This window comes from Sardina pilchardus, chromosome 16, assembly GCF_963854185.1.
Source record: "Sardina pilchardus chromosome 16, fSarPil1.1, whole genome shotgun sequence".
In the NCBI taxonomy this organism is placed as follows: domain Eukaryota; kingdom Metazoa; phylum Chordata; class Actinopteri; order Clupeiformes; family Clupeidae; genus Sardina; species Sardina pilchardus.
Window position 1 is genome coordinate 22,487,245 of NC_085009.1, and position 22,500 is coordinate 22,509,744.

The following is a 22,500-nucleotide window of genomic DNA, read 5'->3' on the forward strand; positions in this document are numbered from 1 at the left end:
ACTCAGTCTCCTTATCCTTCTTCTACTCAGTCTTTCTGGCATCTTTCCATCACGTACATCCTCCACTGGTCTCTAGTCTGATCAAGGGATTTCTATCTTTCTATATTTTTCATTCTTTCCATCTTTCTTTCTTTCTTTCTTTCTGATTACCCCCTCAAACCAAATTTCTCTCTTTCAGGCCTTCCTGTGCCCATTCACTTATTCCTCTTGTACTCTCTCTCTCTCTCTCTCTCTCTCTCTCTCTCTCTCTCTCTCTCTCTCTCTCTCTCTCTCTCTCTCTCTCCTCCCATCCTTTCTTTCTCCCCATACACCCCACTCTCCTTTTGCTTATATTCTCTCTTAGTCACTTCCCTCACTCTTTCTTTTTCCATTTCTCTTTCTTCATCCATCGTTTTCCCTCCATCTCTCTCTCTCTCTCTCTCTCTCTCTCTGCCAGCTGGAGTCCTTCAGCTCTGTGGGCGGTTGCAATTTTTCTCGGCAAGATTGAAAGATAGCGATCCGAGATCTGTAATCTCGCCGCAAATAACATCTGATGCCTCCTCAGAATGGGTCCTTAACCCTGCCCTCCCTCTGTTCAACACACCAATATGCCCCCCCCCCCCCCCCCCCCCCCCCCGCCCCCGCCCCCAACCTCCGCTTTACTTAACCAAACACTGGGGGGGCTTCTGAATCTGTGCTATGACTAAATTATGATGTTGGCCGCTGCTGGCGTTCAAGGGAGAGTATTTACTAACATTTTTGCCTGATATCGGTGTTTAGGGGAGAGTGTTTTGTTTGGTATTAGACTTCAGGGGGGAGTGTTTTGTCTGATATTGGTGCACAGGGGAGATCGTTTTGTCTGATATTGGCATTTAGGGGAGATAGTTTTGTCTGATGTTGGCGTTTAGGGTATTTAGGGGAGAGAAGCAGTTGAGTAACCCCAGTGTTCATATCCCTTCAGGTGATAAGGTGTTCACTCCATTCAGAGATTATATCCTCCCTAGAATATGAAGGACCATTGAATAACAAATATTGTTGATGTTGTAGCTAAATTAGGATTATGTATGTTTATGACAGTGTGTGTGTGTGTGTGTGTGTGTGTTTGTGTGTGTGTGTGTGTGTGTGTGTGTGTGTGTGTGTGTGTGTGTGTGTGTGTGTGTGTGTGTGTGTGTGTGTGTGTGTGTGTGTGTGTGTGTGTGTGTGTGTGTGTGTGTGTGTGTGTGTGTGTGTGTGTGTTTGCAAGTGTCGGCAATGAGACAAAGAGATACTATAGCATCAGGAATCATGAGGTGAGTGAGTGAGTGAGTCAGTGAGTGAGAGAGTCAGTGAGACAGAGAGAGAGAGTAAGTGTGTGTGTGTGTATGTGTGTGTGTGTGTGTGTGTATGTGTGTGTACTTCCCATTCTCCTGCCTCTCAGCTCAGATTTCCTTTCGCTCCTAGATCAGCTGTCCATATGAACACAGACAAAGGGCCTTGAACCCTGTCAGTGGGGTCTCAGAAAGAGCCATGGGCTCACTGACCTCAGCAGAAACAATACTGCTGGAGTTAGATAAGGCTTTTTAGCAGCAGCAAAGCTCTCTTCTTCTCCTTCAGCACCACGACTTAAGTAAAAAAAAAAAAAAACACCGCTCTCTAAATATGAAGGTTGAATGGAGTTACTGTATGTTCTTCTAGTCATTTATAATTTATATTTTATATTTGTATGCATGTATTTCAAGCAAATTAACTCTTCAATCAATTTAGTATTTTGAGTGACATACGAAGCATCAAAGCATTTTGTCATCAACATAATGATTCTAGTGAATTAAAATGATGTCATAAACCCTGTGCTAAAGAACATTTTTCTTACACGCTAGTTGGGTCACCAATGTAGCACTGAAATGGAACACTTTGTTGGAATGCACAGCAAAGGTAGCCTACAAGCTGACAGGCAGTTCCAATTGACAGCGTACATTCATTCTGCACATGCACAACAATCTTATGTCGCTTCAAACCTTTTCCATCATTTTTATGTTGTCTTAACTCTCGCTTAATCACCTCCGTCAAGCGAATTAGCTTAGCGCGACAAAACTGACATTACAGCGATATGTCTTCTTCCATCGTATCTGTCGCACCAACTTGTTGACGTGCATCATTTTTAAAAAACTTATATTTTTGATGGAAAAAATGTTTGATGTTTTGTATGAGGTAGATCTTTTTAATTTAACTTTATTAGGTGAACCAGTATACAAGTAGGCTGGTCTGCTGGTGTTTTGGATTTCACCCTCCACCTCTATCTCTCTTGCTTTCTGTCCACATCTTCTGGGTCCAATCACAAGCTAGCTTATCCAAAATGTGCACCCAGATCATTGGTCTGATTGGTTGAAGGACTATCTAAAAGCGTACAGAGTCATTTGAACTATGCTCACTGATCACACCTCTTGTGCAGTAGAAATAAAGCGCAGACTTCTCAGACCTATGTTCAATCTTAAAAGAATGAGCTTAGTATGGTGATAGCCAGACTAGTAAACAAGCACAGTGTCATTACATTGTATTTAGCATTTAGCATTTAGCATTTCTCTCCTCATCTCTGACAAATGGTGTGTGTAGCTCAGTGGTTCTTTAGGGATTGATTGGCATTTGCAAGGTTGAGCTGAACTATAGAGTGTGAACTAATAGCTATCGTGTGGTGTGTGGTGTGGGGGCATTGTGCTGTCTCATCAGTCTTTATGCTTATCATCTGCCCCATGGTGTTAAATTAGCTAATTGATTTTGCTGAGTCATTACATTAGCTTTAGCCATCATTCACTTTAGGGACCTTGATGTTATGTGTCGCGCCCTTTGTACTTCAGCCCTTTGTTCAACTGCATTGCCTCAGCTTGCCCACCTTTAAATGGGTATTGGCTTCAGCAGGAGGACGACCTGCGATAGACTGATGTCCCATCAAGGGCTCGTCTACTGTTCTGTGACCCTCTCATTAGCTTAGCACCACAGAAGCCAGACATAAGCTCTGACCCCCATTAGCCTCGTTGGCTAGCAAAGAATGAACTCATCTCTGACAGATTTCTCTTAAGATAGGAATGATAATGTTGCTTAGGAAACGATAACTCAGAAACATATCTGGACATATCGTACAGTCAGACACAATACATTTCCCCACAAATTAGCTTTAGTGAGTGTAAAGGTTTTTTTTTTTTCTTCACTTTACACCCCAGTGTTGTTGTTTTATAGAATGTTTGTGTTGTTGTTTGTTTTCCCTCCCACTAGGTGCTTTTGCAGACACCCCTCTCTTTGACAGAAAACAAAATGATGGCTTTCAAAGAGCAGCGCGGCTTTTGTTGTCTGTCTCTTTCAAGTGTGTAGATTACCAGAGAGATGAATAGTTAAAGGATACAGGGTGGCACGTCTCGCGCCTCGCATCAAGCCTCGCCGCTTTGATTAATAAAATATCTCCTAATGATAGTCTCAGACTCAGCAATGAATGTACACAGTTTCTCAGAAAGGATTATTATGTTATTGTTTATTTTTTATGATATTATGTATTTATTTATCTTCATGTTTTATTTCTTTTTTTTCTCTGATCTTATCTAAAACCCTTTATTGGTGAGATGGGCAACTCTGATGGACGCAGACTCTCTATAGACTTGAATTCGAAGAATAGAATAGATCAGATAGATTTCTCTCCTCTTCTCCTCCTCCTCCTCCTCCTCCTCTCACTCTCTCATTTCCCTTTAGTCCATCAGCTGCACTGAGGATCCTGCACTGAGGATCCTGCACTGAGGATGCTATAAGGAGCAGTCTAGGGGTGCCTCTCAACATGCCTCCTCGATCCTCGATGCTCGATCCTCGAGGGGCGTTCCCACTGATCTATAACTAACACTGGATAGAGACTATCCCATTGTTTCCCCCCCATCATTCTTTGTGTAAATCAGTGAGGATCCAGGCCCGAGGAGCGAGGGAGGACGTATAAAAGCCCAAATGAGAGGCACCCTAGGCCTCCAGTTGTCTGACCGTAGCCACACAACAATCTCCTTTTGTCTTCCATTATATCTCATACAGCGCTACATGTGGCTCAAAGTGGTATTGCAAAAAAAAATCAGGCTATCTCATTTCCCTTTAGTCCATTAGCTGCACTGAGGATCCTGCACTGAGGATGTTATTAGGAGCAGTCTAGGCCTCAAGTTGTCTGACCGTAGCCACACAACAATCTACTTTTGTCTTCCATTATATCTCATACAGCGCCACATGTGGCTCAACGTGATGTTGTGAAGAGAACGGGGCAGGAATCTAACGGCATCAATAATACTACGCTAATGCATGCGTGTGTACCGCTCAAACCTGAGACTGTAATAGTACACGCAAGTTGTCAGACTGTAGCCACACAACAACCTCCTTTTTCCTTGCATTATATCTCATACAGCGCCACATGTGGCTCAAAGTGGTATTGCAAAAATAATCAGGCCGACGCTAGCTTGTGTGCATGCGGATATCTGGACAACAGAGAGCCTAGAGGTTTTTGACATTATGGCAAAATGGTTGTTTCGTCACATTCTGTTGCTTTTTCAAACGTTTTTTTTTTTTTCCTAAAGAAAAAGACCACAGAACATCTTTTACATGTTTGACTTACACTGTGGTCAGTAGCCCCTGAGTTTGCGTTCCCCTATGTTTTCATGTAGTGTAAAGTGAGTAGGCGAAAGTAACTTGAGTGGAATTTACTGTAGGGATACATTCATCCATAGTGACTCAGACTCGTAATGGTTTTCAGGGATTGAATTCAGCTCCATTAGTTTGCAGGCAGTGAAGCTACTGCTGTTCCCCTGCACAGAGCACATCACAAACAGTGCAAGCAAGGCCATGGAGTAGAGTGCATTTCACTGTGCTTGAAAAGCAGAGGTCTTTTGTAACACTGATAATGGGGGGTATATTAGAAGGAAACCATTTCCGTAATGCCTCTTAGTGGATAAGATTAGGTGGACTGATGCCTGCACAGGCAGTTGGCTGTGCGTGGTTTAAGCCTAGTGCAAAAGTTAACTTTTTTAACTGGAGATTTTTAAAGCAAGTAGTTCTCTTAGTCTTAATCCATGGATGGGGGAAAATGACCCTTGGAGGCCATTGCAGACTCTTGGCCATGATGAAAAAAGTTGAAATAAATTTCAAACACCAGTCCAGTCATGCTTGTAGTGCTTGCAGTGCTGTCATCTGGCCCTGTTGGGTTTTCTGCTGTGTTGCAGGATTGGTGTTAATGTAGTGTGGAGGCCCATAGCCCAAGCCTAATGATATTCCCTCACCGCAGAGAGGGTCAGCAAGAGGTGGTACTGGGCCACACAGTAACCTGTCATTTTCTCTCTCTCTCTCTCTCTCTCTCTCTCTCTTTCTCTCTCTCTCTCTCTCTCTCTCTCTCTCTCTCTCAATTCAATTCAATTAAATTCAAAGGTAGCTTTATTGGCATGACTCATCAAAGCAGTGTTGCCAAAGCAGACATATAGCAATACAAACAGATACAATATCTGTTTGGAAACTCTCTCTCTCTCTCTCTCTCTCTCTCTCTCTCTCTCTCTCTCTCTCTCTCTCTCTCTCTCTCTCTCTCTCTCTCTCTCTCTCTCATGCATATTCACGACCACGCCACCCTACGCCCTGTCACACTTTCTGGCTTTTCAAATTATGATAGATGTGGCACGGGAACAATGTTGTTAGAAAATTAATGTGCAGGATTCAGCATTAGGGCCCCCACGAGTTGCTCATGCAATTAATTAACTTCAAAAGGTCACGTTTTGTCAATTGTGCAAATAGGAGGATATAAATGAATAAATAAATAAATAAATTATCGGTGGGATGGAAAGGATTTTCACTTTTCCTTTTTTTTCTCTACCTGAATTATGTGGGCTGGCCTTGCTGTATGAAAGGTCTGAAGAAAATGAGAAGCTATATTTTACTAAGCAATATGTTTTGAACACATTACATTTATGTTTCAATATTGCACAGTGCACTCAATATAAACACAGTGTTTCTATGACACCGGGTTAAGTTAACTTGCCGGCAGACGTGAATGTGCCAGCCAGTGTTTCTGTCTTTAGACATAATGTTCTTCCTTCATCACAGCCCAGAGACAAGACATAACCAATTATCACCTCCACAACATTTCAGGCTAGCGACTGGAGAGGTGTTCCCTTCTCTTTAGACATTTTCTCTTTCTCTGCGAGAGTAGATGTGAAAACAAATCACAGTGTTTCTATCTGATTTTGACCTCATATACTGTGGCATGCCTTTGAGCCGCCGAGCTTCTGTCAGGTTGTTGATTAAGCAGTGTGAAGGATGTTGTGAAGAGAACGGGGCGGGAATCTAACGGCGTGGCAGGTCGATAATGCTACGCTAATGCATGCGTGCATACCGCTCAAACCTGAGACTGTAGTAGTTTCTGAGGCCATTTTGAATCACTCTGTGTAGAGTTTGATTCCAAAACACTTTATATCTATTAGTTTTTAAAAGTCATGCTATTTAATTGTGTATTCTAGAAAATGTCAATCAAACTGCAGTTGTGTTGTTTTGATTGAGGAAAGATAAATCAAATAGCAATATCCAAAAACATTTCTACTGAAATTACTAGGAAAACAAATTGAAAAAATAAATGTTTATGAAAATTCATTAAAATGGTAGTTATAGCGTTTTGGAACCAAACTCTTCATTTGAGTCTGTCAGATGAGGATGGCGTCTCATGTTTGACTCCCAGTGTGGCGACTGATCCCCTTCACGCTCTTGAGTGCTCTTGGATTTGACATTATGAAAATAACAAGGGATGGAATGGCCGGGCGAAAGGCAAGGAAAGAATGGCACAGATGAGAAGAGAGAGAAAGAGAGAGAGAGAGAGAGAGAGAGAGACCCAGTCATAATGGTCAGGTCTCTCTCTCTCTCTTTCTGAAAAAGGGATGGAATGGCCGGGGCGAAAGAGAAGAAAAGAATGGCTCAGATGAGAAGAGAGAGAGACAGAGAGAGATAGAGAGAGAGTCAAAGAGAGACAGAGAGAGAGAGAGAGACCCGGTCGTAATGGCCTGGTCTTTAAAGGGCCTGCCAGAACTGATTTGTCTGAAGGCCATCTGCTGCAGTGCTGCAGACGAACGAGGCCTATTTGTTTGGTTTGAGTTTCCTTCTTCGTTTGTTCATTTATTGGTTTGTTTGTTTGTTTGTTTGTTTGTCTCTGTGTGTGTGTTTGTTTGTTTGTTTGTTTGTGTGCTTCCTCCATGTGTGTCTTGGCCCACTTTAAGCTTTGCTGCCTTTTTTTTCTTCTTTTCTCTATCCCTGGTTTGTCTTTCTACCCATTAGTGATACGACCCCTCTTGTTTCTCTCCTCCTCTCCACTTCTCTTTATCCCCCGCTCTCCCTTTCCTGTAGAAGTATATGATGAGTGAGCCCTACACACACACACACACACACACACACACACTCACACTCACACACACTCTCTCATGCATACACACACACACACACACACACATACACACCCACCCACATACTCATACATACATACATACATACATACATACACATACACACACTCATACATACATTCCTACACACACACACACACACACACACACACACACACACACACACACACACAAACACACACACACATATATACATACATACATACACATACACACACTCATACATACATTCCTACACACACACACACACACACAATTTCAGGAGGGCAGTCTCCACCAATACATGTGCTTGGACATGTGCACACACACAGGCCCACACTTACAGTATATGCACACATGTATAATTTGTGCAGCACTTTCACCAGCTGGTCTTTTTTCAGTCGCTCGCGGCACCTCTTCCAAGTGCTCATACCGAGCTTGAATCACCACCTTGCCGAGGATCTGTCTAAACACACTGAAAATTCTCATGCTTCTGCCTGTCCAAACATATATTTACCTCCGCTTCCAGCACTTTCTAACCACGGAGATAGTCCACTGCACACACACACACACACGCACGCAAGGAGGTTAACACACACACACACACACACACACACACACACACACACACACACACACACACACACACATAGGGTTATGTGAAACTTTCTGTTGTGTTTCTCTTGACAGTTTGATAAGTTCTTATTACTGGCGTTTCAGTGTAGGTCTGAAATTGATGGACGTTAATAACAGTAAGACATGCTGCAAAGTATACATTAGCCTAAAAAAAACTGTCTGTGTTGCACGGCACAAAAGGTTAATGTTCTTGTCGCAATCGCTGAACCCTACAACAAAAAGAAGTTGGAAAACAGTCTTATTTTTTTTCAGAAGTAAATGCCAGCCCAGATAAGTTACAGGCTTTATTCAAAGGCTTTAAAATAGTTTAACAGCTTTTAGCCACTGTTTTTTTTTTTTTATTTCACAGCCAATTTGAACGGCTGTTTTATACTATATATATATATATATATATCATTTATTTATTTATTTTTGCCTCTGCCCAGGCATAGCTCTGTTGACAGTCCATGAAGCCAAACCCATAAATGCGTCTCAAACGCAAACAATTAATTGGTGGAGGCCAGTTTACAAAGCAGCGGCTAACCTTCCACCTTGTCTCGGCACTGTGTGCTACCTGTAAACCAATTAGGCGCTGGCGAGTCTTCCTGCCTGTTTGCCCACACTGTCACTCGGGTGTGGGCCGCCCCCGCAGCCAGCCTCGCCGCCTCACGAGGGCAGCTCCTAATTGCACACTTCCGCTCGCTCGCTAGCTCTCTCTTAGCCTCTCTTTTGTCTTGCTCTCTCTCTCTCTCTCTCTCTCTCTCTCTCTCTCTCTCTCTCTCTCTCTCTCTCTCTCTCTCTCACTCTTACGCTCTTTTTTGCTTGCTCTCTTACTCCCTCTCTCTGGTTCTTACTCTCTTCTAACTCTTGTGTACTCTCTTTTTTCTTGCTCTCTCTCTCTCTCTCTCTCTCTCTCTCTCTCTTACGCTCGTTTTTGCTTGCTCTCTTACTCCCTCTCTCTGGTTCTTACTCTCTTCTTACTCTTGTACTCTCTCTCTTCTTACTCTCTTATTCTCTCTCTTTCTTACTCTCTTTTTCTTACTCTATTTTACTCTCTTTCTCTCTTCCTTACTCTCTTTCTCTTTTACTCTCTCTCTGTCTTACCTGTGTCTTTCTCTTTCATCTTATCTATATGTTTGTATGTCTCTCTTTCTCACGCTGTTTATATGGGCCAGTTCTCTGTGTGCTTTCTTTCTGTACTATGTTTTCATGCTGTCTTTATGTTATTGTGTCATGGGCACGTATTGTAAGTCATACTCTGGGTTGTGTGTGTGTGAGGGGGAGGAGTGCGTGTGCGTGTGCGTGTGTGTGCGCGTACGTGTGTGCGCCTGAACCTCTGTGCGTCTGTATCTGTGCCTGAGTGTTTGTATCAAAGATTGTCTAGTTACTGAGATGAATCATAAAGGGGATTTTTTTCAATGGAACGAAATGGCACCACTTCCTGCCTCCTAAAGGGGCGTGATCAGTGACGAAGTGGTCAGTGTAGATGCAGCGGAAGCAGTGTGCCGTTGAGAACAGGCGGCCTGTGCTTAGCGGAGACAGAGACAGATCGCAAATAAAGTTAATTTTCTATGTATTTATCTCGCTGGAAAATACGATTTCAATGTGGGAATGTTAGAAAGGCGTGTGCCTTGTAGAATATGGGTTCGTTACTTGCATTGCTGAAAGTAGGGCTAAGGGATTGATCATAATCCGAGATAATGTTTATTTCTCCCATAGAGATACATTGACACCGGACCTCCCGATTGGCTCCTAAAGGGGAGTGGCCGTTGCGAACCCTACGTCACAATGAATTTACCGTTAACCAGAATTTACCCTCTTATGAATCGTCTTGTTTTTTAAACCATCTCTTCTTGTATTGTGGGGCTTGCTCTGGCCTATGGGTCTGACTGACTAAGAGTTTTTCGGGACGGGCAGATACTTCTACTATTATTTTTTTCTAGACTGTTCTTGAGTGATGTGGCACCCATCATCATAGTATGATGGTTGACTGATAACTGTCTGTACTGCCAATGTTGGCGGAATCTCTTGTCAGTCTGTCAGTCACCCTGTCAGTTGACAGACCCTTCACATAGGCCTCATGTATAAAGTCCTTACAATCGTGCCTTTACATGAATAGCTCTGAACTGCAGATGAAACCGTGCCACTCCTAATGCTTATTAAGAGGTTATTCATTTAGAAATAAAGTCTTTTCATTTGTGCCGCTTAATCTGTTGGTCTGCACGTAGAGCACCTTAATCATCCCCTGAATCCGCGCTTAAATCTCCTTACGGTTCCCTTCAGAGGGCCGCTCTTGGAAATTAAGACTCGGTGTGTGCGGGCGATTAGGGAGCCTGAGGTAGGAGGGAGCATGTAGGAGGAGGAAGGAGAGAGGTTCACCCAAACCTGCGCAGATATCAGCCACCTCTGGGCCAGATCTGTGCAGATAGTAGCCACCTCTGGGCCAAACCTGCGCATATATCAGCCACCTCTGGGGCAGATAGCAGCCACCTCTGGGCCAAACCTGTGCAGATAGCAGCCACCTCTGGGCCTAATCTGGGGCAGATAGCAGCCACATCTGGGCACAGTTTAAGGCAGATAGTAGCCACATCTGGGCCAAATCTGTGCAGATAGTAGCCACATCTGGGCACAGTTTAAGGCAGATAGTAGCCACATCTGGGCCAAATCTGTGCAGATAGTAGCCACATCTGGGCACAGTTTAAGGCAGATAGTAGCCACATCTGGGCACAGTTTAAGGCAGATAGTAGCCACATCTGGGCCAAATCTGTGCAGATAGTAGCCACATCTGGGCACAGTTTAAGGCAGATAGTAGCCACATCTGGGCACAGTTTAAGGCAGATAGTAGCCACATCTGGGCCAAATCTGTGCAGATAGTAGCCACATCTGGGGCAGATAGTAGCCACCTCTGGGCCAAATCTGGGGCAGATAGTAGTCACCTATGGGGCCAAATCTGGGGCAGATAGTAGTCACCTATGGGGCCAAATCTGGGCTAGATCTAGTGAAACCATAGACTGGGTAAAACCAGCCTGCTCTGCCGGCGATTGGATTTCGCCCTGCAGCTCAGGCTGGAAACCTGCACATTTATCTCTCCTGCTTCCTGTCCATGTTTGCTGGAACCAATCACAAACTAGCTCATCCACCAGGTGTACTGTACCCAGGTCGTTGGTCTGATTGGTTGAAGGACTATCCAAATGTGTACAGAGTCATTTGAACTATGCCACACTGATCATGCCTCTTGTGCAGTAGAAATACAGTGGACGCATTTAGATAGTCTTTCAACCAATCAGTCCAACCATCCAGGTGCGCCAGGTGGATAGCCCAGTTTGTGATTGGATTTGTAATGGAAGCAGTATAGAAAACAAATGCACTGTCTGGGCTGCTGGGCTGCAGGGCGAAATCAAATCTTCATCAGATCAGGCTGGGTTTACCCAAGTCTAGCGGATGGCTCCTCTCTTCTCTGCACATCGTGTGTATTGTGTATTGCTGCATGGATGCTAATGTGTTATTGCCTGACATGTATGAATCCATCTGCTTGGTCCTGATTCCCTTCACTCCTGTCATTCCTGCTGAGCAGTAGGGGTAGGGGTATGTGTGTGTGTGTGTGTGTGTGTGTGTGTGTGTGTAGAGGTGTGTGTGTGTGTGTGTGTGTGTATGTCATGTGTGTGTGTGTGTGTAAGGGGGGCGGGGGGCTGTTCAGTGTGAGTGACAACATTTGTCATTGCCATTGTTGTCACTCCCCCCCCCCCCCCTCCCCTCCCCATCTCTTTCCCTCTGCTGATTGGTCGTCATGGATCTCATCCTCTCTGCTGACGCTGCCTGATTCTAACCCCAGAATGTCAATTTCAGATGTACACACACAGGAGAGTCATTATATTCCTAGAGCTGCATAGGCAGGGCATTTCCCACAGAGCCCAATCATCATCCAAGCCTATTTACCAAAGGCAAAAACAAAATCACCAACTGAGCAATTTCTATGGGCAAAAACATCAGCAACAGAACAGCCTTTGAGAGTATTTCACTGAGGTTATTAAGCGAGCACCTTCCTTCATTTATGTTTCGTTGAACAAGAAACTGGATTGTTCATCTCAAAGTAGCCCAACCCAACTCATCCCACCCCTACCCAACCCATCCCTACCCAACCCACCCCACCCCACCCCTACCCAACCCAACCCACCCCACCCCACCCCTACCCAACCCAACCCACCCCACCCCATCCCTACCCAACCCAACCTAACCCACCCCACCCCACCCCTACCCAACCCAATCCAACCCAACCCAGTACAGCTCTCCCCAGTATTAATGCGCATATACTTAAATATGAATGGGTGAAATGGCCCCAGTTTTTCCATTTCTTACCTCATGTCTCTCTTCTACCCTTACAGGGACGCTACTCCGGGCAGCTAACTAAAGCACTCTGTTACTGTAGTGTCGTTGCTGTTGCTACAACAGTAAGCTTTCGCTATAGTCACTGGAACTGCCTACACCAGATGTGATATTGATGCATACGTTCAAAAACAAAAAGATAGATCAGTCTTCTACAACTATTTTTTATGCTACCTGAACGAAATGCTACAGTTACGTGCCAAGTGTAGCCTCCATGTTACCCTTATTTCGTGGCTTCCTGGATCTCTGGTCCATGGCTGCCATCTCCACGGTTTTCTCCCGAGCAGCGTTATCTGATGAGGCACTTGTTGTCACTTGCTCCTGGTAGGACGCCTGATCGGGACATCTGAAGCGCGTAATGAACCGCAAAGATCTCTTGCAGGAACAAACAAGCCAGCCTTTTGACTGGCAGGAAATGTAAATTTCATCCCGCGTTCGACCTGCTTAAAGTACGATCCCTTAGGCATCAACAGTTTGTTAGCAAGACGGGATGCTAAATCATTAAAAGTTCAGCGTGTTACTTTGTTTTTGTTTTTTTATTGCAGTTGGCTCCTGCTTAGCACCAATACGTTGTGTTGTTGTTGTTGTTTTGTGCGTTTTTATTCCTTAATCATCTATTCCTTCCTCTTCCTTGTCAGTATTTTGTCTCTCTGGTGTGTGTTTGTTTGGTCAGCGGGTGTCATATTTGTCTCATGGTTTGGTGGGGGGGAGTGTGAAAGAGACTTAGGTGTGTGACATTGACGTAACCTCCTCCTCTTGCTGCTTGCGTATAAACCCGGCAGACAGGTCTTTAGGATGTCGGCGCTGCAGCAGCGGCTGTTTTTAGCATCAAACGTGGCGAAAATAAAGGATTTACCTGCCTCTTCATCTGCTCTGCTGTCACAGCCAATCACAAGTGGGATGCAAGGATTTGGTTTTAGTGTCAGACAGGTGTGTGTGTGTGTGTGTGTGTAAGGTGATAGGTGTGTGAGTGTGTCTGTGTGTGTATGTGTGAGAGACGGAAAGGTGAAGTGTGTGTGTGTGCTCTGAAATGCACAAGTCTTCCTGTTACAACCATATGGAGGAACTTGAAAGGAAGGACAGCTAAGTGAGGATCAGAGAGAGAGAGAGAGAGAGAGAAAGAGAGGAGGAAGCTCTGTGTAGTCACATACACTTCTCCCGGAATCCTCTCTCTCTCTCCCTTTCACTCTCTCCATCTCTCACTCTCTCACTCACTCCCTGTCCTTCTCTTATAGTCTTTCTCTGATGTTCATCATTTTTGTTCTTTCATCTTACTTTTTCCCCCTATTGCTTTTGATCACCCTCCTCCACACACACACACACACACACACACACCTCAGTTTCTCGTTAACCCTATCCAACCTCACCAAGATGTATGCACACAGACACAATATACACACATTTGAGCCACTTTGCTTGGCTCACGTCATGTAGCGTTGTCGTTTAATAGTCAAAGGGGGTCGAATTGAAAAAAGGAGAAAAAAAAACCTATGTCTGTTCTGCCGCTTCTTTTTTTTTCTGTGCAGGGCTTTGATCTGTTAGCATTACTGTTCGCTTTAGCCGTCACTCTCCCTCACGCAAAGCCTGGATTTACTTTTTTATATTATTGATATTCATGTCAGTTTGAATTACAGTGTATGTCTGAGCATGCCTGAGCACAACAGTAAATATGTCCGCGAGCTTCGGCACACTTACCTGCCTCCTCTCCTCCCTTCTCCTCTGCCTCCTCTCCTCCCTTCTCCTCTGCCTCCGTTTATTCCCTCCTTCAGCAGAGTTCTCTTCACTAGTCAGTGATGCTGTAGAAGGAAAGAGAGAGAGAGAGAGAGAGAGAGAAGAAGAAAAGAAAATCCACCTCCATTCCCTCCTTCAGCGGATACAGTATTAGCAGAGTTCTGAGACCATTTCACTAGTCAGTGATGCTGTAGAAGGAAAAAGATAGATAGATAGATAGATAGATAGATAGATAGATAGATAGATAGATAGATACTTTATTGATCCCCAAGGGGAAATTCAAGGTTCCAGCAGCTTAAGACACCACACACAACATGCAATACAATGTAAACAGGAAAATACAAAGCAAGCAAAGAGAGAGAGAGCGAGCAGAAAAGAAAATCCTAACTGCCTACTGTGTATTAAATTGCTTGTTTATTTGATTCTACAGGTATACATACACTATTTGTCCCTTCAATCAAGTAACCCAGAAGAGCCAAGCAGGAACTGAGGTCTTGTTAGGGTAAGTGTCTCTCGTCAATGTCACCTTTGACCTTTGTGCTGCGGAGCCATGAGACTGATTTATGCCACTCTAATTCATTATCTCTGCTGGTGGCATTTTCAAACATGCAGACATTAAAAAAAAAAAAACAACAACAACAAAAACAATTCTTGGTGAAATCAAATTCTCAGAATTCTCTCAGGTGACCAATTTAGCTTGTCCTTCGGTGTTTGTCTTCTCAAGGATCCATGCGGCTGTTTTTCCATCTCCTCTTCTACAGTGTAGTGTGTTCAGATGTGTGAAATGTCACCTTCTTGAAAGTTAAGACAGACGTTACAAAAATTCAGGCAGCTAGGGGATAAAAATGTCTAAAATCTAAAATGTATCAGTTTTGGAAGTGTAAATTTCACTTTCATTGGTATTTTAGCAGGTACTGGAAATGGACACTTAAAGAACAAATTTCAGGTTAACGTTTTTTTTTTATTAGTCAATGTTTAGATACAGTAACTCAAAGAAGATATAGATAGCATTAACATTTATAGCCATTTCTCTCAAGATTGCATTTTCGAAACGCAGCTGAGTTGTGACATCAGAAGAGGGAGACGTGCCAAGAAAGTTCTAGCCTATTTGGATATCTTTCCCAGATTTTTTTCATGTTTGTTTTCTCCATTTAGAGATAAAAGTTAGTTAATGATTCTCCTCATCATGATCATCATCGTCATCAACAACAGCATCAAAAGCAACATCAGAAAACAATATAAACAGGAAGGAACACTGTGCTCTCTGCGTCGTCGTCGTCACACACTCTTCCACCAGCTCATCAGGTCCTCAGCTCAGGCTGTCAGGACTGCCTCTTGTTTGAGTGAACGTCTCATGTTTCATTACCCCCCCCCCCACACACACACACACACACCCTGCATAACTCTAGTTTCATTCCCCCCACCCTTGGTGACGGAGACTTTAATTATGGGATGTCACCGTGCCGACCCGCTGTCGCTCTCTCATTAGGACGCTGCTGTCCCCCCACCATCACACTCACGCCTCAGCATGCAATTATTTCAGCCGAATTTTCTCTCTCTCTCTCTCTCTCTCTCTCTCTCTCTCTCTTTTTGTTCTAGAAAATAAAATGATATGAGAAAAGTAAAGGTTTTTAATTCTATGGTAGAATGCTCTCGCTGTCGTCGGCCTTGACATGGCGTCGTCCATTAGAGGTGGGTTGTGTTGACGTGAGTGGCAGAGAAGAGCGGCAGAGTCTGTCACTTTTCAGGTCACGAACCAGCTCTGTTAAAAACTTTTATATGAAATGAGATAAACACCACCAGCGACACTTTCTTTTGTGTTTGTCAAAATACCATCTACCATCTTAAAAAAAGGAGCTTTGTGGGAGTTGTGCAAGAAGAATTGTCTTGAACGCAGCTACCCGGCACTCATTCATTGGCTTGCATTGCATGTGACACAGCAACACGCATGACACATTGTTGTATGACAAGAGACTAGAGGCCCTGTACTGGCTAGTTCACATGCTAATAACTTCAGTGGATATCATTAAGTCAGAACGGTTGTTTTTTCACATTTTTAACTATTTCAAAGTAATTTTGGAGTGTTTAAAACTGAAAAGTAACTCCACATAGCACCTTAATGAGTATGTTTGAGACAATAAGTATCGTTACCAAATAGTTTGTTACGGTCTATCTCTAGCTGTTTGCCCAATAAAGAACTTTTAGAGCATTGGCATTATGCTAGCATTACACTAAGTACGCCATAGAAAATCCAGCAGTAATATACAACCCTAGACATTCTGGGTAACAGAATGACCATACTTGCTAGCCTGGAAAACCAGCGCCAACTGCTGGACGGCAAAATGTTTTGCCTGCATTTGGGTCTGGCCTCGGACCATTGAACATTTTGAAAACACTGCCCTGAATCTGGCAGATGGCAACTAAACCAATCACAACGCAGATATGTGTTTTGAATCAACGCGGGCGGGGCAGAGGGCTCTGGGGCGGGGTTTTGAGGGAGCGTTGGCCTATAGGCACAGACACGGTTTGAAAGACAACGGGTTGTGCTCATCAACAATGTTCCGTTGTATCCATTGATCGAGGCCAGACTAAATTAGACATCCAATCCATTTAGGCTGGTTTATCAGGCTACATACTTGCACATGATTCCCTTAAGTAGGGTTCAGACCAAAGATTTGTGACGATACGAGCCGCGACGTTCTAAAACCTTCAACTTGTAAACATGTTAAATGCTATGCGACAGCTTGCAACTACGTGCAACATTTAATTCACACTGCAACTCAGTCTAGTCGCGTCTGGAATCTTTGGTGTGAATTGGGCCTTAAAAGGACCGTACGTCTAAAATCCAGAGGTTCTGTGGAGAACCTTAATGTTGACTTTTGGGCTTTATCAAGCATTGCAGTGCATTACATTACTCATTACACACACACGCACGCAAGCACAGACAGACAGACAGACAGACAGACAGACAGACAGACAGACAGACACACCGAGTGTGTTCTCAGCTACACTGTAAACAGGCCCCATTGTTCAACATGAGAAGCCACAGCACCCGCTGAAAGAAAGAGCCATACTGTGTGTCACCTGTGCGGAGCGGAGCGAGTGAGCGGAGGCGATGGCCAGGCCTCTCTGTCTCGTGTGTGAATGCAGATGTGCTTCAAAGCGGGCGGGTCAGCACACCGTGCTTTACTCTCCTGACGTGTGTGCGTGTGCGTGTGTGTGTGTGCGTGTGTGTGTGTGTGTGTGTGTGTGTGTGTGTGTCACTTGCGTGGCGCGAGCGAGTGGAGTCGATGGCCAGGGCTCTCTCTCTCTCTCGTGTGTGAATGCAGATGTGCTTCAAAGTGGGCGGGTCAGCAGTGGGCAGCTGCTCACCGCAGCTTTACTCTCCTGACGCCTCGACGGTGTGTGTTGTGTGTTTTTGGCTTTTTTTCTCTTCTTTTTTTTTTTTACTTTGAAAATGAAACCCACACATTAAACTGCAGTGGCACAGGAGGAGGTTGGGGGATGGATAGAGAGAACGACATGGAGAGAAAAATAAAGAGAGAGAAGGAGGGAGGGAGGGAGGGCAGCATGAATCATCGCCTCCGTGTTGGGAATAAAGTTCATTTTTTATCCCGGCACACCATCACTCATTCCACGCGGGATATCAGTGGAACTCCTATATTAATTTTAGCTAGAGATGCCCCCAGCTCACTCTCGCTCTCTCTCTCTCTCACACACACACACACACACACACACACACACACACACACACACACACACACACACACACACACACACACAGACAAGTCCCCAGAGTAAGTGTGGCAAACAGGCAGAGAGCTTTGATTTAAACTGCAGCATTTATCACACCTGCTTCTGAGTACTTTGACTTAAGGAGAGGAGGAAGAGGCGTAGGAAAGAAAGAGAGAGAGGAGGAGAGAGGAAATGGGAGGAGGAGGAGGAGGAGGAGGAAGAGGAGGAGGGCAGCATTGGAAAGAAAGAGGAGCATCAATGCAAGCACAGGAAGTCAGCTCTGTACTTAAAACAACAATATTAGCATGGATGCCCCCAAATCCCCTTTAGTGTTTAGTGGACGGAAACCTTTCATTTTCTTCTTCTTCTTCTCCTTCACTTCTTTTCCATTGCTTTCTTTTCATCTTCTTCTCCATTCCCTCTATCCTCCTCCTAAGTTTGATTTTTTATTCCATTTCCTCTTTCTTCCCCATATAGTTTATATCATAACATTAGCATGCTACTTTCACGTTTAGCTCCAGTGGTTTAGAAAATTGCAGAAACAGACAAGAATACAGCACATATATAAACTACTGCGTGGGCCTCCATGCTAATGGAGTGGTAATGCAGATGGATCTGTATAGATTGCTTATGTCGAACCGACGCAGCATATATTTTCACAGACACACACACACACACACACAAGCCCAGCAGAAAAAAAAAGAAATAAATAAAATCATATCAGGTTTGTTCCTGCGCGGAGAATGCAGAAATAGCTGTGCTGCAGCAGCGGCATAAGTGCAGTTAATCTTGTTATGTCCAGGAGTTGTGGGAGACTGCTGGGATTTACGCTGTAAATGACGAGGCTTATCAGAAAGAGACCAGACCGGTGTTTGTGTGTGTGCGTGTGTGTGTGCGTGTGTGTGTGCGTGTGTGTGTGTGTGTGTGTGTGTGTGTGTGTTGTGTGTACGCAGTTTCTGCCCTTGCACACCCCTTGCCCTTTGCTGCATTGTGGATTTTGCACGTCTCTCTCTCTCTCTCTCTCTCTCTCTCTCTCTCTCTCTCTCTCTCTCTCTCTCTCTCTCTCTCTCTCTCTCTCTCTGTGCCACAAAGGAGCTATTTTGTATTCATGAACATGTTGTTTTCAGCAATGCTTTTGTGCGAACGAGTGTGTGTGTGTGTGTGTGTGTGTGTGTGTGTGTGTGTGTGTGTGTGTGTGTTATTCAGAAAAATCAGTTTCTCATATTTCTTCATGTGCAGCATGTCACTTATCCCGTTCGTATATACACATTCCGTGACGGCATTGACGGTGAGCGGCATTATCCGGTAAATGGACGGACGGGCGTGTCGGCGTGGCGGTCCGAGATGACGCAGGTTTTGTTTTTCTGATGGCGTTTCGAGCCGTCATCAGCGAAACCATTTGGAGCCGCGAGCCGGTCGTGACTAGACCCGAAGCGGTGTCGCTAACGGCAGCGCTAGCCGCGGTAATGACGAGCGTTAGGCGAGTGGGGGGGGGGCGGGGGGGGCTATAGGCTGGCGGCGGGACGAGAGTCGTCCGTCTCAATAATGTCTCCCCACGCGAGGGGCTGACAGGGGTAACTAAATGCCCCCCATCATCCAGAAAACGGAGCGAGAGTGAGAGGGAGAGAAGGAATGGAAAAAAATGGAAGGAATACTCAGGGGAGGGATGTGGGTGGGAGGGTGTGTGTGTGTGTGTGTGTGTGTGTGTGTGGCTGGACGGCTCAGGAGAATACACAACGCCATGCTGCCTCATGCAGACTTGCCTTTTTTCCATTGGCACACTCTTAGACACACACTCTTACACACACACACACACACACACACGCACACGCACACACACACAATTTCTCTTTCTCTCTCTTTCTTTCTATCTATCTATCTATCTATCTATCTCAGAAACACACACACACACACACACACACACACACACACACACTCAGGCGTGGAGAGACCACCTAGTTGGGGGAGGTGATGGTGGACAGGGCCCAGAGGGGTCAATGCTCTTCCCCCATCTCAGCAAGGACGTGCGTGGATTTATACCCTGCCCATAAAGCCTGTGTGTGTGTGCGTGTGTGTGTGTGTATGTGTGTGTGTGTGTGCGTGCGTGCGCATGTGTGTATAGCGCGTGTGTGTGTGTGTGTGAGAGAGTGCATGTGTGCATGTGTGCGTGCGTGCGCATGTGTGTATAGCGTGTGTGTGTGTGTGTGTGTGTGTGTGAGAGTGCATGTGTGCATGTGTGCGTGCGTGCACATGTGTGTATAGTGTGTGTGTGTGTGTGTGTGTGAGAGTGCATGTGTGTGCGTGTGTTTGTGTGTGTGTGCGTGTGTGTGTGTGTGTGTGTGTACGTGTCAATGTGTGTATGCATACGTACATTTGAATGATGCATGGGTGGGTCACAGCCTGTGTACAGTGGATGCCTGACTTGCAAAGGCCCATGGGAAATCACCGTGGCAGCGGGTTGGGGGTGTGGGGTTGGGGTGAGTCAGAGGTCGCCGATACCCACCCCTGACCTTAGGGGGAGACCCCACCCCTTGCTGACACCAGGCTCATCGCTCACAGCCAATCAGGGGGTTGATAGGGCAATGGATCCGCCCACTTCTGACTTTCTACCCTCCAGCCTGGGGGAGACTGGAGTGAGTGTGTGTGTGTGTGTGTGTGTGTGTGTGTGTGTGTGTGTGTGTGTGTGTGTGTGTGTGTGTGTGTGTGTGTGTGTGTGTGTGTGTGTGTGTGTGTGTGTGTGTGTGTGTGTGTGTGTGTGTGTGTGTGTGTGTGTGTGTGTGTGTGTGTATCTGTCTGTCTGTGTGTTAATCTCTTCAGACTTTGTCTGTAAAAGAGGCCTTTCAGAATGTCTGCCACAGTTTCCTGAAGGTGTGACAGAGGTTAAACAGACAAACACACACACACACAGACAGACACACACACAGACACAAACACACATATATACACACAAGCACACACACACACACACACCATGCGAACGGTGCTCTGCCATTAGCACACACACACACACACACACACACAGGTGTGTGACTTCAATGCAAACCAGATGACCTACAAAGGAAGCACACAAACACATAGTCTCGCCAAATTGTAGGGTAGCCCCTCTCTCTTTCTCATGGGTATGGTCTCTCACTGAGCAGAGTAGTGCAAGCTTGATCTCACATGGAGAGAGAGAGAGAGAGAGAGAGAGAGAGAGAGAGAGGGGGGGGAGAGAGAGAGAGCAGTTTGATGGCAATTAAAAGGGCATAATCAGAGACTTTAAGCACTCTGTTGCATTCAAACTCACAGGAAAGGAGACACAAACAGACAAACAAAAACAGACAAAACAGACAAAAGATCATCAGCTACTGCATACAATGGCATTGTTTTGTTAGTGAGGATGAAGAAGATTAGGAAGGCCTGTACTCAAGCACCATAGCTATCTCTCTCTCTCTCTCTCTCACTCCCTCTGTCTTTTTCTCTTTCTCACTCACTATCTCTATCTCTATCTCTCACTCCCTCTGTCTTTTTCTCTCTCTCACTATCTATTTCTCTTTCTCTCTCTTTCTCTCACTCACACGCCCTCAGTCTTTCTCCTCCCTCCCTCTCTCTCTCTCTCTCACTCTCTCTCTCTCTCTCTCTCTCTCTCTCTCTCTCTCTCTCTCTCTCTCTCTCTCTCTCTCTCTCTCGCTCACTCTCTTTGTCTCTCTTGCCTGTGCATCAGCTCAGAGGCCTGTTCAGTATGCAGGACCACAGGTTTTCCTTGAACCGCTTCATTGAGCAGCACGACCACTGGCTGGGGGTTGAGATGGGGGAGAGGGAGTTGGTGGGAGGGGGTGGGGGGGTGGGGGGGCTGAAGCTAGGTACAGTAGCCTAGCAACATTTCCAAAGCCAGCCAACTGTGGCGAGCTCAGCTCGGGCTCAGCAGCGAGGTTCTAGAATCTCTGGAGTATTCCGTGGTAGCCCAGGCTACCGGAGCAAGCGGATTGGCGGAGAGTTCTAGAATTACCGCAGCCGGTCGTTGGTTCTAGCAGAGGGATAAAAAAGCACATAATTATCACCGGGGGAGATTGTGGGATGTTTGAGACGTGGGGGAAGCAGTAAGTTAATAACGCTCATCCTTACGGCGTCCTCAGTCATCACCCCCCCCCCCCCCCCCCCCCCCCCCACACACACACACACACACACACACACACCCACATGGAATTCATGGGTGAGTATGTTCATCTCCAGACAGCTCATGGAACAGAAAGAAAATCAAACATGAAACCAGTTTGATATCAGTCGTACGTGCACTGTTTGTACAGGCATGAACACTGGGGGGTTGTGTTTTTCCTAATACGCTACCAAAACGAAGGAAAACAAGAAAAACGAGTGGCGTGATTTTCAGAGTCTCTATGCCCTCATCTGCCTGATTCTTGTGTTCTGTCGCTTACAACTTGACAATTGAGGATTTCTTAAAATTAAACTCATAAGGGTTGCTTCAAAACCAACATTTAATCACAAATTCAAGACATATGAATCTCTCATTTTAGACACATGTGAGACAGAATCCTTTACCTGCCCCCGTTTAAAACGAGTGTAGTGAGAGCAAACCAGGTGTGTGTGTGTGTGTGTGTGTGTGTGTGTGTGTGTGTGTGTGTGTGTGTGTGTGTGTGTGTGTGTGTGTGTGTGTGTT

General features: G+C 45.2%; 1 protein-coding gene across 1 annotated transcript in view; it reads left to right on the forward strand.

Annotated features, from left to right (window-relative positions):
• LOC134060243 (glucosidase 2 subunit beta-like) overlaps positions 1-22,500 on the forward strand; it is a 153,589-nt gene that overhangs the window by 105,019 nt on the left and 26,070 nt on the right. Inside the window, exon 12 of the mRNA XM_062516880.1 lies at positions 14,539-14,610. Coding sequence (XP_062372864.1) covers positions 14,539-14,610 — 72 coding nt within the window. The remainder of the gene's footprint in view (positions 1-14,538; positions 14,611-22,500) is intronic.